Raw genomic sequence first — 14,254 nt, forward strand, 5'->3', positions numbered from 1 at the left:
ATACCAGACCCCAGCTTTTCGTTCATCTGCATGTCCAGCCCTTATAGTTAGCCTCACAATTAAGTGTTTTATCATGTGTTTCAATGTTTTTTCTTCTTCCAATAAATAAAATATTGGAGGCCAACACAACTTCCAATAAATAAAATATTGGGGGCCAACACAAAATTGCATAAAGATTGTTCAGCCTTCCTGTTGGTCAACAATCCGAACCAGCTCTTGTCAAATTGGCAGGCTGCACATTTAGCAGACGCTGGTATCCAGAGAGACTTACAGTAGTGAGTGCATACATTTTATACTGTAAATCGGACTATCAAGGCTCAGTAAGAGGGCTGCTGGACAGAAAATACTTTCACTTTGTTCCTGGTCAAAAATATTTTTTTATTGGCCCAGACAAGAAATGGTACATGTAAATCCAGTCAACCACTGACACGTAATCAATACATAATAGCAATCCATGCGTTTCACATCTAGGAACACACGTCAACACACATGGAAAGGAATACCATCGCATTCAGAGATTCAAATTTTTAAAAAGGAGACAAATAACAGCCCTTTTTATTTCTTGCAGTGCAGTAAAACAAAGCAATGGCTGACCAGACTGATACTGATGAGGCAAAATATTGAACCAGACATTCTTGAGAGAAAAAAACGCAATTAAAAAATATTTACATTAATCATTTTTTAAAATATATATAAAAAAAGTTTTTCTAATGCCCATCACTGTACTCCCAATAACCCAGTGTTTTCCCTAGTTAGACCTTGTCTTAGGCATGGCGCGGGAGCCCCACAACAGCAAACACGGACTGTCAATTGGGGCCAAAGCATTTTGGCCTGAACAGAGCTAGATGGGAGACATTACCCGGCCTGCCTAAAGCAATGGTAGGGAAAACACTGCACAGTCCCATGGGCAGAGCAGCTGGCATGCCGATGGAAGGGGGCATGTGGGGTTAAGCAGGGCCATACTCAGGGTTTCCAGAGCTTGAGTAGGCCGTCCTCGCTGTACGTGGAGATGAGGTTCTGGTGGGGGTGGTGGGCGATGCCAATCACATCCTTCTCATGGACCTAGGGTAGGGGAGACGAGATGTCATGATGAGTTTCTAATACAACCTTTAGACTAGTCAATCCTGGCTCTTTTACATTCATCTAACTAGGGCGACAGGTAGCCTAGTGGTTAAAGCATTGGGCAAGTAACTGAAAGTTCGCTGGTTTGAATACCCGAGCGAAAAGGAGAAAAATCTGCTGATGTGCCCTTGAGCAAGGCACTTAACCCTAGTTTGCTTCAAGGGCGCCATACTACTATGGCTGACCCTGTAAAAACAACACATTTCACTCCACCTATCCGGTGTGACAATATACAGTACCAGTTAAGGGTTTATTTTATTTGTACTATTTTCTACATTGTAGAATAATAGTGAAGACTTTAAAACTATGAAATAACACATATGGAATCATATAGTAACCAAAAGTGTTAAATAAGTCAAAATATATTTTAGATTTGAGATTCTTCAAAGTAGCCACCCTTTGCCTTGATGACAGCTTTGCATTCTCTCAATGGAATGAGTAGGTGTGTCCAAACTTTTGATCGGTAATGTATGTTTTTTCCAACAGAAATGTTGAATTGCGTGTCTTGTCCCTGACCTTGTCTGACTAAATGACATCAACACACAAATTATTTCTCAGGTAAAATAGACAACTCTTATTTTTATTTTAACCAGGCATGAGTTAAATGTTAATGATTGCAATGCAATTTCCCCCACCTGCAAAATCAAAATGTGTTCATCTGTACAGTTTTTGGGTGTCTGGATATATAGCAGTAATATTCTCTCCGGAGCATAAAAAACTACCATAGGCCTATTTCCTGGCGCATGTTCTCTCTTTAAAAAAAAACTTTTGATAGGCCTACCACGAAGCCATGTTATCTATAATATTAAAAACAGTAGACCTGTAGGTTAGGGCTGGTCCTGCATGTCCGATGTGTACTCTCATTTGAGTCGAAGTAGCTAGCAAGTTAGCTTCGGTGCTTGACTGCCATTGTGAGGTCAGAAAGCTCGGATCAATCCCACCCCTTGGCCTGAAGCGTCCAGTGTGCTCTGAACGCTCCGAGAGCGAAACACTCTGAATTTACAAAACGGACAATCTGACAAACTCTGAATTTACAAAACGCCCAGATCGCACTCTGGCACTCCAGATTGAATTAACGAACACACACTAATATAACTACTGTGATGCATAATTGCCATGGTAATTTGGAATTACCCATCAACGAGTATTATAGGCAATGTAGTCATTCTACAGATACATTGGCCTACAAGTGCTTACACCATTTCCATTGCGAGAGCATGGTAAATAAGCAAACAATACAAAACACAGCTGAATCTAACATGGCCAGTAAGAGGTCAACCCGCTTCTTTTGAGCCTGAAATGAAGACAATTGGTGCAATATTGTAGGAGGAGATCCTTCCGCAGTTAAGGCATATTGTATTAAAATATAGATGATTTGGAATTAACATACTGTCAGGGTTCTCTCCAGCTTGCCAGTGACCGTGCTGAAGCAGTAGAGCACAAAATCCTCTCCTACACAGTAGATCCACTCGCCACGGGGAGACAGCGTGCAGCAGACAAAGTCTCCTCCCTCCCTCTTACCAGAGCTAAAACTCCTCACAATCTGGAGGACAGAGGGAATAAGGTCATACATGTCATGTCTATCATTTTCAAATATTCAAAATTAATACTTATTCAGTTATACGTGGGTTTATGACGACCGTAAGGGGTCAAGTTGAGTCCTGACCTGGCCCTGCATGTTCATGATGACTACGGTGTTGGAGCGGTTGCACACCACAAAGTGCTCTGGGTTCTTGGGCAGCAGGATGACGTTGTTGACTGTGATGTCGGTGCCGGCCGAGGTGCCAAGGGACTTGAAGGTGTTGGTGCATTCTGTGGTTTTCATGTTCCACACCTGACAGAGATTCACAGACAAGGGTTAACAATCAAAAGCAGAGAACATTTATTATGCTATAAATGCAGGTATACTGGTCATACTATGAACTAGACAATCTGGTATAGGGTGGAGACAAGTCAATATACACGTGTGTGTGTGTGTGTGTGTACACACACATTCAAATTAGTGGATTTGGCTATTACAGCCACACCCGTTGCGGACAGGTGTATAAAATCGAGCACACTGCCATGCTATCTCCATAGACAAACATTAGCAGTAGATTGAAAGTCTCTGAGCTCTTCAGTAAGGCCAAAATGACACCGTCATAGGATGCCACCTTTCCAACAAGCCAGCTCGTTAAATTTCTGCCCCGGTCAACTGTAAGTGCTGTTATTGTGAAGTGGAAACGTTTAGGGGCAACAACGGCTCAGCCGCAAAGTGTTAGGCCACAAGCTCACAGAACGGGACTGCAGAGTGCCGAAGCGCATAAAACAATTGTCTGTACTCGGTTGCAACACTCACTACCAAGTTCCAAACTGCCTCTCAAAGCAACGTCAGCACAAGAACTGTTCATCGGGAGAATCATGAAATGGGTTTCCATGGACGAGCAGTTGCACACAAGCCTAAGATCACCATGCGCAATGCCAAGTGCCGGCTGGAGTGGTGTAAAGCTCGCCGCCTTTGGACTCTGGAGCAGTGGAAATGCGTTCTCTGGAGTGATGAAACACACTTGGTAGTCCGATGGACGAATATGGGTTTGGCGGATGCCAGGAGAACGCTACCAGCCCGAAAGCATAGTGCCAACTGTAAAGTTTGGTGGATGAGGAATAATGGTCTGCGGCTCTTCTTCATGGGTCAGGCTACGCCCCTGAGTTCCAGTAAAGGGAAATCTTAATGCTACAGCATACAATGACATTCTAGGCGATTCTGTGCTTCCTACTTTGTAGCAACAGTTTGGGGAAGGCCTTTTCCTGTTTCAGCATGTCAATGCACCCATGCACAAAGCGAGGTCCATACAGAAATGGTTTGTTGAGATCGGTGTGGAAGAACTTGACTGGCCTGCACAGAGCCCTGACCTCAAACCCATCGAACACCTTTGGGATGATTTGGAACGTTGAGTGCGAGCCAGGCCTAATCGCCCAACATCAGTGCCCGACCTCACTAATGCTCGTGGCTGAATGGAAGCATGTCCCCGCAGCAATGTTCCAACATCTAGTGGAAAGCCTTCCCAGAAGAGTGGAGGCTGTTATAGCGGCAAAGGGGGGACCAACTCCATATTAATGCCCATGATTTTGGAATGAGATGTGTGACCAGCATGTAGTGTAGGTGGAGCCAAGTCAAAATACATGATGCAAATAAAAGTTTTCCTTGTACATTATGGGACTGCTGGCTTCTAAGCAGCCTTTTGCAGCGTTGGGGTTCATACCTTTACAGTGCCGTCAGAGGAAGCGCTGATGATATGGTGTCCGTCAGGTGTGAATGTTGCTTCATTAACAAACGAAGAGTGTCCTCGGAACTCTTTCAGCGACTTGCCCGACTTCAGCCCGTGAACCCTGTGGAATGCAAAAACATAACGGTTATGGTTCATTGGTGACCACTGATGTACAGGTAGGAAGAAAAAAAAAAAAAAAAGAGGAGAAAGTTAGAAATGAGAAAGCATGAGAGAAAAATAGTTTCATATCGGAAGGTTACCTAATGGTCTGGTCGAAGGAGGCACTGAGCAGCTGGCTGCTGTCCTTGCAGAAACTGAGGCAGGTGACACCTTTACTGTGGGCGCGCTCAAAGCGTCGCAAGCACTGGCCACTCTGGATCTTCCACACCTGTCAGAGGAGAGACGAGGTAGGGAAGATGGGTTGAGTGGAAACTCACACTAATGCAAGAGTTTGAACATCAAAAGTTGAAGGAAAAGTGACACTCCTTATAGACCTTTTTAAGGAGGCGTGGAAGTGAACCCTGGAGTTGTGCGTTTGTAAAACAGCCATTCCATCGCAGCTGTGAACAGCTAGGCTAGCTAGCTTAGTCTAGTTGTTTTCTCAAGGTCAAATCAGCATTTCGACTGTAGTATTCATGGATGGGATGGTCCTTACGATCAGGGACAAATCTATTTTGCAATTTAAAGATTTCCCAAAGAAGCATCGCTGCGTTGCCTGCATGGATAGTAAAGTCAGCAGCGGGTGGTGGCGGTGCCAGGACGATGTGCAGCACACAGGTAATTGGATTACGGCATCTATTTTAGCTAACGTCAGCTACATATTAGGATAGACAGCCACCCCCAAAAAATGTATGACAAACGTTCGCTACCTAGCTAGCTACTGAACCGATTTCCCGGAGAACTACGACAACACAAAAACACAATTGAAACAATATCAAATGCAATATCACTTGAGAATACTGAAGCAAGTCCTGGTCTAATTTTGATCGTTTCCTAACTTCAGACACAGACCTGTGAAAGCTGTTAACCCGGTCTGCAGATGAAGTTCTGGGGGGACTGAAGGGTATATCTCCAATGGGTTATATATAATATTGGTTTACTGTTACAATTGCTTGTAGGACAAAAAAATAAAAATACTTTAAAAGTAATATTACATAGATTTAGAACATGCATGGCCGACCTTGCTCCTAGAGCTCTAGCTACTGGTTGTGCAGGCTTCTGTTCCAGCCCAGCCCAGACATACTGCTTATCATGTGTACTTGACACTATTCAATCATCCCTTGTTTTGGAGTAAGATGGATGTCTAAACCCACTAATCATTTATATAGGCTTTCTTTGTAGGATATGAAATAAAGTTTTGATTCTTTGAATTAAGTATAGTGCATTGTTTGGAAATTGAACATTCCCTGTTTTATTTGGTTGTCACTCACTACGATTTTGTCTGATGATATTGCACAGATTTGCAGCTGATGTCCTTGATCATTGGAGTGGATGTAACAATCCCTGTATGGCTGACCTAGGATGCAACCACTGTCTACAGCAACACTTCATACACCCAAAGCAGTGTCCATTATCCTACCAAAACCATGATATTGGTTGGGCTAGGATAACAGTACTTGAGGTCTCAGGGTGGGTGACATCACCACACAATGGCTACTAGGGCTTTGTCTCAATTTGTCTTTCCTTGATTACTCACATTCTATCGCAACTGTATTGGAGGAGAAGGTACAAGGTCCCTCCCCCTCAATTTCTTCTCCAACTGGTTTTCAGGTGATGAGAGGAATCGAGGCAGGATGAATTGAGAAAGCACCAGTCACCCCTCCTGCAATTTTGCTTCATTCTGCTACACTCACCCTCCTCCAGTGGTTGGTACACTAGCTTCAAGTCTCATTTGATTAAGGTTTGCGTCCCGGGATGGAACTCATACAATTAATGGCTACTTTGCTGCCCATGTAAAAGTGACCCTTCACTGTGGTCACTCTCCAGGGTATTTGTCTAGCCTCCACTATCCGTGCTCTAACCTTTCGGTTCCATAGCTTACAGTGGATGTGAGATTATTTTTGGCATGCATGCCTCATGCAGACATATGATAGGATTAGTATCGGCTTCGTGGGCATGTCCAATGAACATGTACATGTGGCTTGTCATTTATATACTGACACAGGATTAGCAAATCGTCACACATTGACGTTTTGTTGATGTTCTCTATTTTATATGATAGTATTGGGAATATTAAAAAGCATTCGCGTCCGAGATAACTTGGGAATCATTTGCTAATAACTTGAAAAGAAACGGCTGATAAATGGCAAGAGCAGTGTATGGGTTCTTAGCAAATATCACCATCATGAAGGTGTTCAGAAAGGTTCATTTGATTTAATTACAAAATATATTTGTTTGCCTCGTGTTATGTATGATCCTGGTGTAATCATATGCAGTCCAACATTATAACCACAAGGTGTCAGCTCTAGTATTTGTATACTGAACAAAAATATAAAACGCACCATGTACTGTAGTGTTGGTCCCATGTGCTAAAATATTTGACGTGTATCTTTTTTGACACACAAAGACCCAAACGGCATCTTTGTGTTGGTTGAGAATGAAATGACTGAACAAGTGAACAATGAAACAGCACAGCAAGTAAGTGAAAGAAATAGGTTTTAATTATGTTTTAGTGTTAATGGGGACATACGTAAATGCCAACAAAATAACTTTTTGGTGTGTGTGTGTAACCTTTATTTAAATAGACAATTCAGTTAAGAACAAATTCTTATTTACAATGACGGCCCAGACGACTGGGCCAATTGTGCGCAGCCCTATGGGACTCCCAATCCCGGTCAGCTGTGATACAGCCTGGATTCGAACCAGGAACTGTAATGATGCCTCTTGCACTGAGATGCAGTGCCTTAGACCGCTGCGTCCACGTGCGTGTGTTAACTATTTAACTGTACTAAAACAGCCACAAAAATGTAAAATGTTGGTTGTCGGTATGTTTTTTTTTGGCGAGGAATGTCATATCGGTGCATCACTACTAAGTAAATAAGCCATACTTTTATAACCGCTGAACACCAACCATCAACCACTTAGATCATACATTTTCAGTCTCCGTGTTTGCTCTTTGCAGTCCGGACAAGTTTAAGCAGGCGCGCAGTGGATTATGGTTATTGTAGTCAATTACCACATTTACAGCGCTAAACTACATAGAATATTGGTCTGTTGGAAAGTACTACATTGCACACTTCAGGACTGACCTGATTTAGCGCTATAGAAACTGCACATCGAACTCACAGAAAAAACCTGAACTAAATGGAATTCAAATTGAACTGACGTCGGTCAATTAGAGGTTTAAAAAAGCGGAAAAATAACCAACATCTCAGTTAATCGTTTAGCACTATAGTACATACCTTTATTTTGCCGTCCTGGGCCCCTGTGGCCAGCATCTCTGTGTCCCTGCTGAAGCACATACATAACACTGCATCGTCCATCATCATGAAGTTATCCTGCGCCTGGTACTTCAGATCCTATCACAAACATTTGATTAGGACATTTTACAAAATGCTAGCAAGGGTATTTTCAAAACTCCATGAATTGAAATCCAGCGATATTTCCCAAATTGCCACAAATTCGAGTATCATTTGGAGTTGGATCGCACACGTACCTTTCTGATTTTGCCCGTGGTGAAGTTCCAGACCTCGATGAAACCATCAACTGATCCCGTGACCAAGTACTGACCATCAGGAGAGAAGCGGGAACACTCCACGTGGGACTTCTGCCCAAACTAGTAAGAATAACACTGCATTATTATAACACCCAAATAGCACTCCTTGTTCTTGTTGCCATGCATTAAGCGTTTTGATGCATCGTTTGATTCAATTATGCTTTGCATAACCAAGCCAGTACCATTGAGATACAGGATTCTCTGTTGTAAGAAAGAAACAGCCAAGAAGCAGCATCAAAACCACCCTCACTAATAAAATACACTGACAGTACCACATCTGGGCATACAGTACCTTTATGTGTCTGGTGAGCTGTGTGGGGAAGCGCTCCTCCTCCACGTCCTTCACAGCTGCCTTGCCCCTGAACAGGTCAATGGTCATACCTGGGGGCAGGAGACCCTGGTGCTGCTGCCATTTTAGGGACTGAGCGAGATGGTGGTTAAAAGATGGCAGTTAAAATACTAAAATCGGTGGTCTCAAAATGTGAGACATCAAGCTGCTGCAACAGAATATTAGCCTGCTCGTAGCTCACACTGTGTGTGCTGAACTAACGTGAAAAGACCCTATGATGGGTGCCCAGAGGTATAGGAACATGTCACCCACCTGTCCCAGCAGGGCCATGAGACGGGAGGGGGGCACCACGCTGACCTCCCCGGCCAGGGCCTGGGCGATGGCCACACGCCTCTTTTCCTTACTGCTTCCGTCTGGGTAGGCCTGGGAGGACACAGAGGGAGAGCATACAGACACTGGGCAATGACAAACAAGACTGCAGGAACTCGTAAGATACCATAACAAAAACCGACCCAGTCCCGGTTTCCCGGTAGAGCACCCTTCTTTCAAATGGCCAAAGATGTAACGTTTCCCCAAAAAAGCACGCAGAGAAAATGTTCGCTAAGGCATCTGTCGATACCGATAGGATTGAAAGAAAGGCAGCGCTGCTCTCTGATCAGATTTCTTCATTCATAATCGTGTTATATTTATTCCACAATACTGCCGACAGATCAGCTCCTAAAGAGATATCACCTATGGCTGAAAATGTTTAGGCGGCTTATTCTAATGCGTAACCAATAGGCAAATAATGCATTAAATCAAGATTTGGCACATTATTGCATACGTTGTTACGCATTATTAAATATATTGAGAAAATTATTTCAATATGATTGAAATATATAGGCCTACGTAGCCTAAACTGTGTTCATCTTTTAATACAGTCATCTGTTTTCATGTAATTCATATTTTTATCCATTGCTTGTTTGTAACAATTGCAAAAACAAACTTCTTATTTGTAGTCGACTTTGTTCTGAAGTTATCTGCGGTCACAGAGACAAATAAACATCTTGATTGTTTGTTTAGGGGAGATCTTCTGTATTTAAAGTGACATGGAAGGGCAAAAAAAAGCATCTAATAACGCACTTAGCTGTTCTACAAGTGATCTGAGGCAGCCTGTAAATAACAACCGTTTTCAAGTGCAACTTTAGTAACAATGATTTTGGGACACAACGATGCTCCTACACAGCGGCGACCCGTCATTCAGGGCAGGTGAGGCAGAGCACCACACTTAAGTAGAAGTGAGTAAGGCAGCTCCATAATGCAGGTGTTTCAGCCTAGCTCAGGTGTTTCTGTGGTGGGGCTAGCCAGCAGAAAATGCAGAGCGGTGCACCTGATTGGCTCAGTTTTCTGTCACTCATGGGACAATATGTCACCCAATTCTAAGGTTAGAGCTCAAAACTTTTAACACCTTGGGTTCTGCTATGGAGTTATATTAGAAGTGTCCATCCAAGAAAGCTCAAGGTTATTAGCCGCAGATAGAATGACATCAAATCATGTTAAATCTACAGTAGCTTTGATTGGACTGATCACGTCAACACATTACTTTTAAAGTCTTAGCTAGCAGTCATCATCAAGTCGACAATATACTGGCAAATCCTTTTTAATACTTGTCATATGAAGAGAAATAATGGAGAAAATATAGATACAATTTATCGATGCTCATCGACCATAAACATTACATAAATTGGAAATCGCAAATTCAATAATGAGTCGTTTGGAAGTAATCAGCGGCTAACTGTAAGCGTTGCAAAGAAACCACTAATGTTAGCCTGCTATTCAATGGAGTGACTGTGTTCCCCCCCCCTAAGTTCCCTCCATAAATTCAGAGAATGCCAGACTTCGACTTCACAAGGTGAGTCCAAAAATATATTGTATGCTGCTCCATAAATTGTCATATGCAAGGGAGATATGTATACTCTAACTAAGAAAGTAATACTAAGTGTATCTAAGACACTGCATCGTCACTGCAGTACCTTGTTCGAATCCAGGCTGCATCGCATCCGGCCGTGATTGGAAGTACCATAGGGTGGCGCACAATTGGCCCAGCGTTGTCTGGGTTTGGCCGGGGTAGGCCGTCATTGTCAGTAAGAATTTGTTCTTAACTGACTTGCCTAGTTAATAAAGGTTGTGTAGTAAGCGGTTAGTAGCCCGTGTGCCTCACCCTAATAATTTGGTCTATTTTCACCAAAGCGGTATTGTAAACACATCGTTCGTGGCCCGGTATGTGCTTGTTTGGCTCCTTTTTTTGGGTACAGCTTTGACAGTGCTACTGATAGTAGTTGTGGTGCTCGTCTTGCACGTGCAAATCCAGCACACACAACATTCTATAACATAATTGTGTTATTTGACGTGTCAAATTAAAAGCTTATTTAAGGCGTCAAAGTGTTAAATGACGTGTATCTTTTTTGACACGCAAATACCCAAATAATGTGGTCTATTTTCACCTCTTAATTTAGCCTACTGTTCTAACTTGGTGGTGCACATATAGCCTATAACCTGTTTTAGAGAAATGTAATCATTGAATATTGTAAGAGCTTTCATTGTCTGTTTATATGTCCCATTTATTTATTGTACGGTTCTGACGTGTACAGGGAGTATACTGTAAGAACGGCCCATGTTCTGAATTCTGTCGCTGTACATTTCAAAAAGTGCTGAACAAATAGTTAGTGACTACGTCCGTCGTCGCTTGCTCATTAATGTCTTAATCGAAATGACGGATTGCCTCTTATCCACTTGTCTCCTTACGCTATAGTTTGTACATCTCAGTGGTCAGTAGAAGCCACATTTGTTTAAACAAGTCTGCCATATCAGATATGTTTATGTGTAGTGGCTTTGCTGGCATGCATCACACTTGTTTTGCCCCACCAAGATTTAGCTGCTAAAATTGCCACTGCTCCTACAACGGTTCTAACAATGAACTTAGCCTTAAGATGCTTTTAGGAATCCGGGCTTCATTTGAGTGACAATGGAAGAAAAAGATACAAGTGGCAAAGTCAAAACTCTATAGGACATTTCTTCATGCTTTATTTCAGGGGAACACAAGTAAAGTTAGGGTGATTTTTTGGTGTTCAATAAATGGATGTCCAGGCATGCAATTGATGCACAGAGAACCAGACTCATGACAGAACCTGGAAAACAGTGCATACGGAGTTATATCTCCCCTGTGCAGGGTGTCATGTTGGGAGATGTCAACTCACCTCTCTGGGGTCAAAGTAGGAGCGAGCCAGCAGGTTCTCCAGGTGAATGTACCTCTCTGGTTGGGTCTGCTTCAGCATGATCATGGGGTCTGTTTGCCTTAGCAAAGACCTGGCTGCGCCCAACTCTCTCAACTCAATGAGCTCCAACACCACCTGGGGGGGAACAAACAAATATATTAACTCTCCATCTTACAGAAAACATATTGACATAGCAGTAAATTACTAGATGGTAAATACAGTTATGGTACATACAAATTCAAAATGCAACACACCAACTTCTTACCTGTTCATACAAGTCTATCAAAGTCTTGTCAGGGAGCTTGAGTGACTGGATAGCTTGCAGCACAGTGTCCCAATGGCCACTGTTGATGTCTGCCACGAAACTCTCGATACTGTCCACAGTGTTCAAAGACACGGTGGTCTCTTCCTGAAGGGTGGTCAGTGTTCGGTGCAGATTGTTCTCTTTCAGGTACTGCATTATCAGACGAATCACGCTGCAAAATCAAGGTAGACTCCATCAAGGTACGTCATGTTTTGATGCAAGACAAACTCGGTCTATCTTGTTCGCTTGCAAACTAGCTAACGTTAGCTAGCTGGGCTGATTAACGATGCAGCTAGCTAGCCTATCAGAACAGCTAAGTTAGCGAGTACATACTATATGGCTGCAAGACTATCATAACCTAAGCTAAAAGACCACTAGTAGTTACAAAAACACACAACACTTGCTAATGAAACATAGCTAGGTATCTAGTAGGCTGGTTAGCAAAGTGATGTTAGCTTAGCAAGCTGGGGGTGGCTACAAGCTGCTTGCAGGTTGTGGTACTGGTAGGCCTCAACTGAGTTTAGACCTGCCACGTGAACCATAATAAAGAAACAAATCAAACAACCATTTACAGTTGTGCAAATATGAACTCCTAGAATACTTACTCTGCCGATTCCACCTCCAAAGACATGATTAAATCGCCAAAAAGTAGATAGTTGTGAGGAGAGAACACAGCGCAAAAGCAATGAACGAAGTCGTAGAAGTGGGCGGAGTTTTCACTAGACGAGAAATATGTTTTAGTAAAAGACAAAAACGTCCACAAGATGCAACATGCGCACCGGATAGTAGCTAAACGCCCGCTCAGGGTCTTATTCGGGATAAACAGTTTACATGCATGTGCCTTTGATATTTCCCGCTCACGAGTAGGCTATCCTTGTTACCATGATTAAATTTTCCTCATTTAAATGAATATGGGTTAAATGGCCTATAATCTCTCACATGTTGAGTACTATAATATGTACTCCTGCAGGATTATGCATTTCTTGCAGTCAAATGATCAAATAAAATACAATTTATTGGTCACATACATGAGTTTAGCAGATGTTATCACTGGTGTAGCGAAATGCGTGTGCTTCCAGTTCCGATATTGCAGCAATATCTAACAATTCCACAACAAATACCTAATAGTATTGAGTATCAGCAAAATAAATGATTACGGAAATTATTATAGTGGATGACCTGCGCAGGTAGCCTGCTTTTTTTAAGTGATTGGTTTGACAATCAGACGAAAACATCATAAACAACACCCATGATAAACGAAACTGAGTCTGCTCAGACCGTGAAAAACAACAGTAAACTGGATAAGATGTTTACATGCCACAGTATCCCGTCTAAATTCAGCATATCCCAGGTATCTTTGGCTCCCTTCACCTAAAAGAGCCGTTAATTTGGCTCCCAAACTGCTCTTCATTCAGTACTTAGAAAGTACCTAAAACCATGAAAAAGTTTTCAATCTCTAATTTATAGCCTAAAACGTACCATTATGTCAGAACTTGAAATGTGATTTCAAATTTTTACCATTTTTACCTGACCAAATTATTAGATGGCCTGCAAAATAAAGGGAAAAAAATGTATGCACTGAAAAAATGAGGGTTGACCGGAATTTGTATCTATATTGTTCCTTACCATCTTCAGAGAATGTTTTTATAATTTATCTGCAGATAATTGTTGCCTGGAGCTCAAAAAGCAATAGTAACAGTATGCAAATCAGGAAGCAAAATTAATGGCTCTTTCACAGATAATTCAATCAGTCAAATGTATTTCTAAAGCCCTTTTTACATCAGCAGATGTCACGAAGTGCTTGTACAGAAACCCAGCCTAAAACCCCAAAGAGCAAGCAATGCAGATGTAAATGCATGGTGGCTAGTAAAAACTCCTTAGAAAGGCAGGAACATAGGAAGAAACCTAAAGAGGAACCATGCTCTGAGGGTTGGCCAGTCCTCTTCTGGCTGTGCCGGGTGGAGATTATAAGGGTACATTAAAGTCAGATCGTTAAAGTCAGATCGTTCTTCAAGATGTTCAAATGTTCATGGTTGACCAGCAGGGTCATATAATAATCACAGTGGTTGTAGAGGTTGCAACAGGTCAGCACCTCAGGAGTAAATTTCAGTTGGCTTTTCATAGACAAGCATTCAGAGGTTGAGACAGCAGGTGCAGTAGAGAGAGAAAGATAGAGAAAGGGAGAGAGGGAGGGGGAGAGAGAGGGTCAAAAACAGAAGGTCTGGGACAAGGTAGCACATCCGGTGAACAGGTCAGGGTTCCATAGCCACAGGCAGAACAGCAGAAACTGGATCAGCAGCACGACCAGGTGGACTGGAGACG

General features: G+C 42.5%; 1 protein-coding gene across 1 annotated transcript; it reads right to left on the reverse strand.

Annotated features, from left to right (window-relative positions):
* Window positions 1-353: 353 nt before the first annotated feature.
* LOC110505068 (WD40 repeat-containing protein SMU1) lies at window positions 354-12,718 on the reverse strand. Its single transcript, XM_021584024.2, has 12 exons — window positions 12,538-12,718; window positions 11,894-12,104; window positions 11,611-11,763; window positions 8,687-8,797; window positions 8,378-8,506; window positions 8,026-8,145; window positions 7,772-7,888; window positions 4,631-4,758; window positions 4,365-4,491; window positions 2,789-2,956; window positions 2,513-2,665; window positions 354-1,062 (listed from the first exon to the last, which is right to left on the reverse strand). The coding sequence occupies exons 1-12, from the start codon at window positions 12,561-12,563 to the stop codon at window positions 964-966; spliced, it is 1,542 nt and encodes a 513-aa protein (XP_021439699.1). The 5' UTR covers window positions 12,564-12,718; the 3' UTR covers window positions 354-963.
* Window positions 12,719-14,254: the final 1,536 nt, after the last annotated feature.

The sequence above is a fragment of the Oncorhynchus mykiss genome, chromosome 31, assembly GCF_013265735.2.
Source record: "Oncorhynchus mykiss isolate Arlee chromosome 31, USDA_OmykA_1.1, whole genome shotgun sequence".
Taxonomy (NCBI): Eukaryota; Metazoa; Chordata; class Actinopteri; order Salmoniformes; family Salmonidae; genus Oncorhynchus; species Oncorhynchus mykiss.

Bases quoted from the DNA above. Each gene is read 5' to 3' on its own strand.
- LOC110505068 (XM_021584024.2), bottom strand. From the start codon at position 12,563: ATGTCTTTGGAGGTGGAATCGGCAGA. The intron at 12,105-12,537 runs GTAAGTATTCTA...TTGATTTTGCAG, and splicing joins TTGGAGGTGGAATCGGCAGA to CGTGATTCGTCTGATAATGC. The intron at 7,889-8,025 runs GTACGTGTGCGA...TGTTTGTGATAG, and splicing joins CCACGGGCAAAATCAGAAAG to GATCTGAAGTACCAGGCGCA.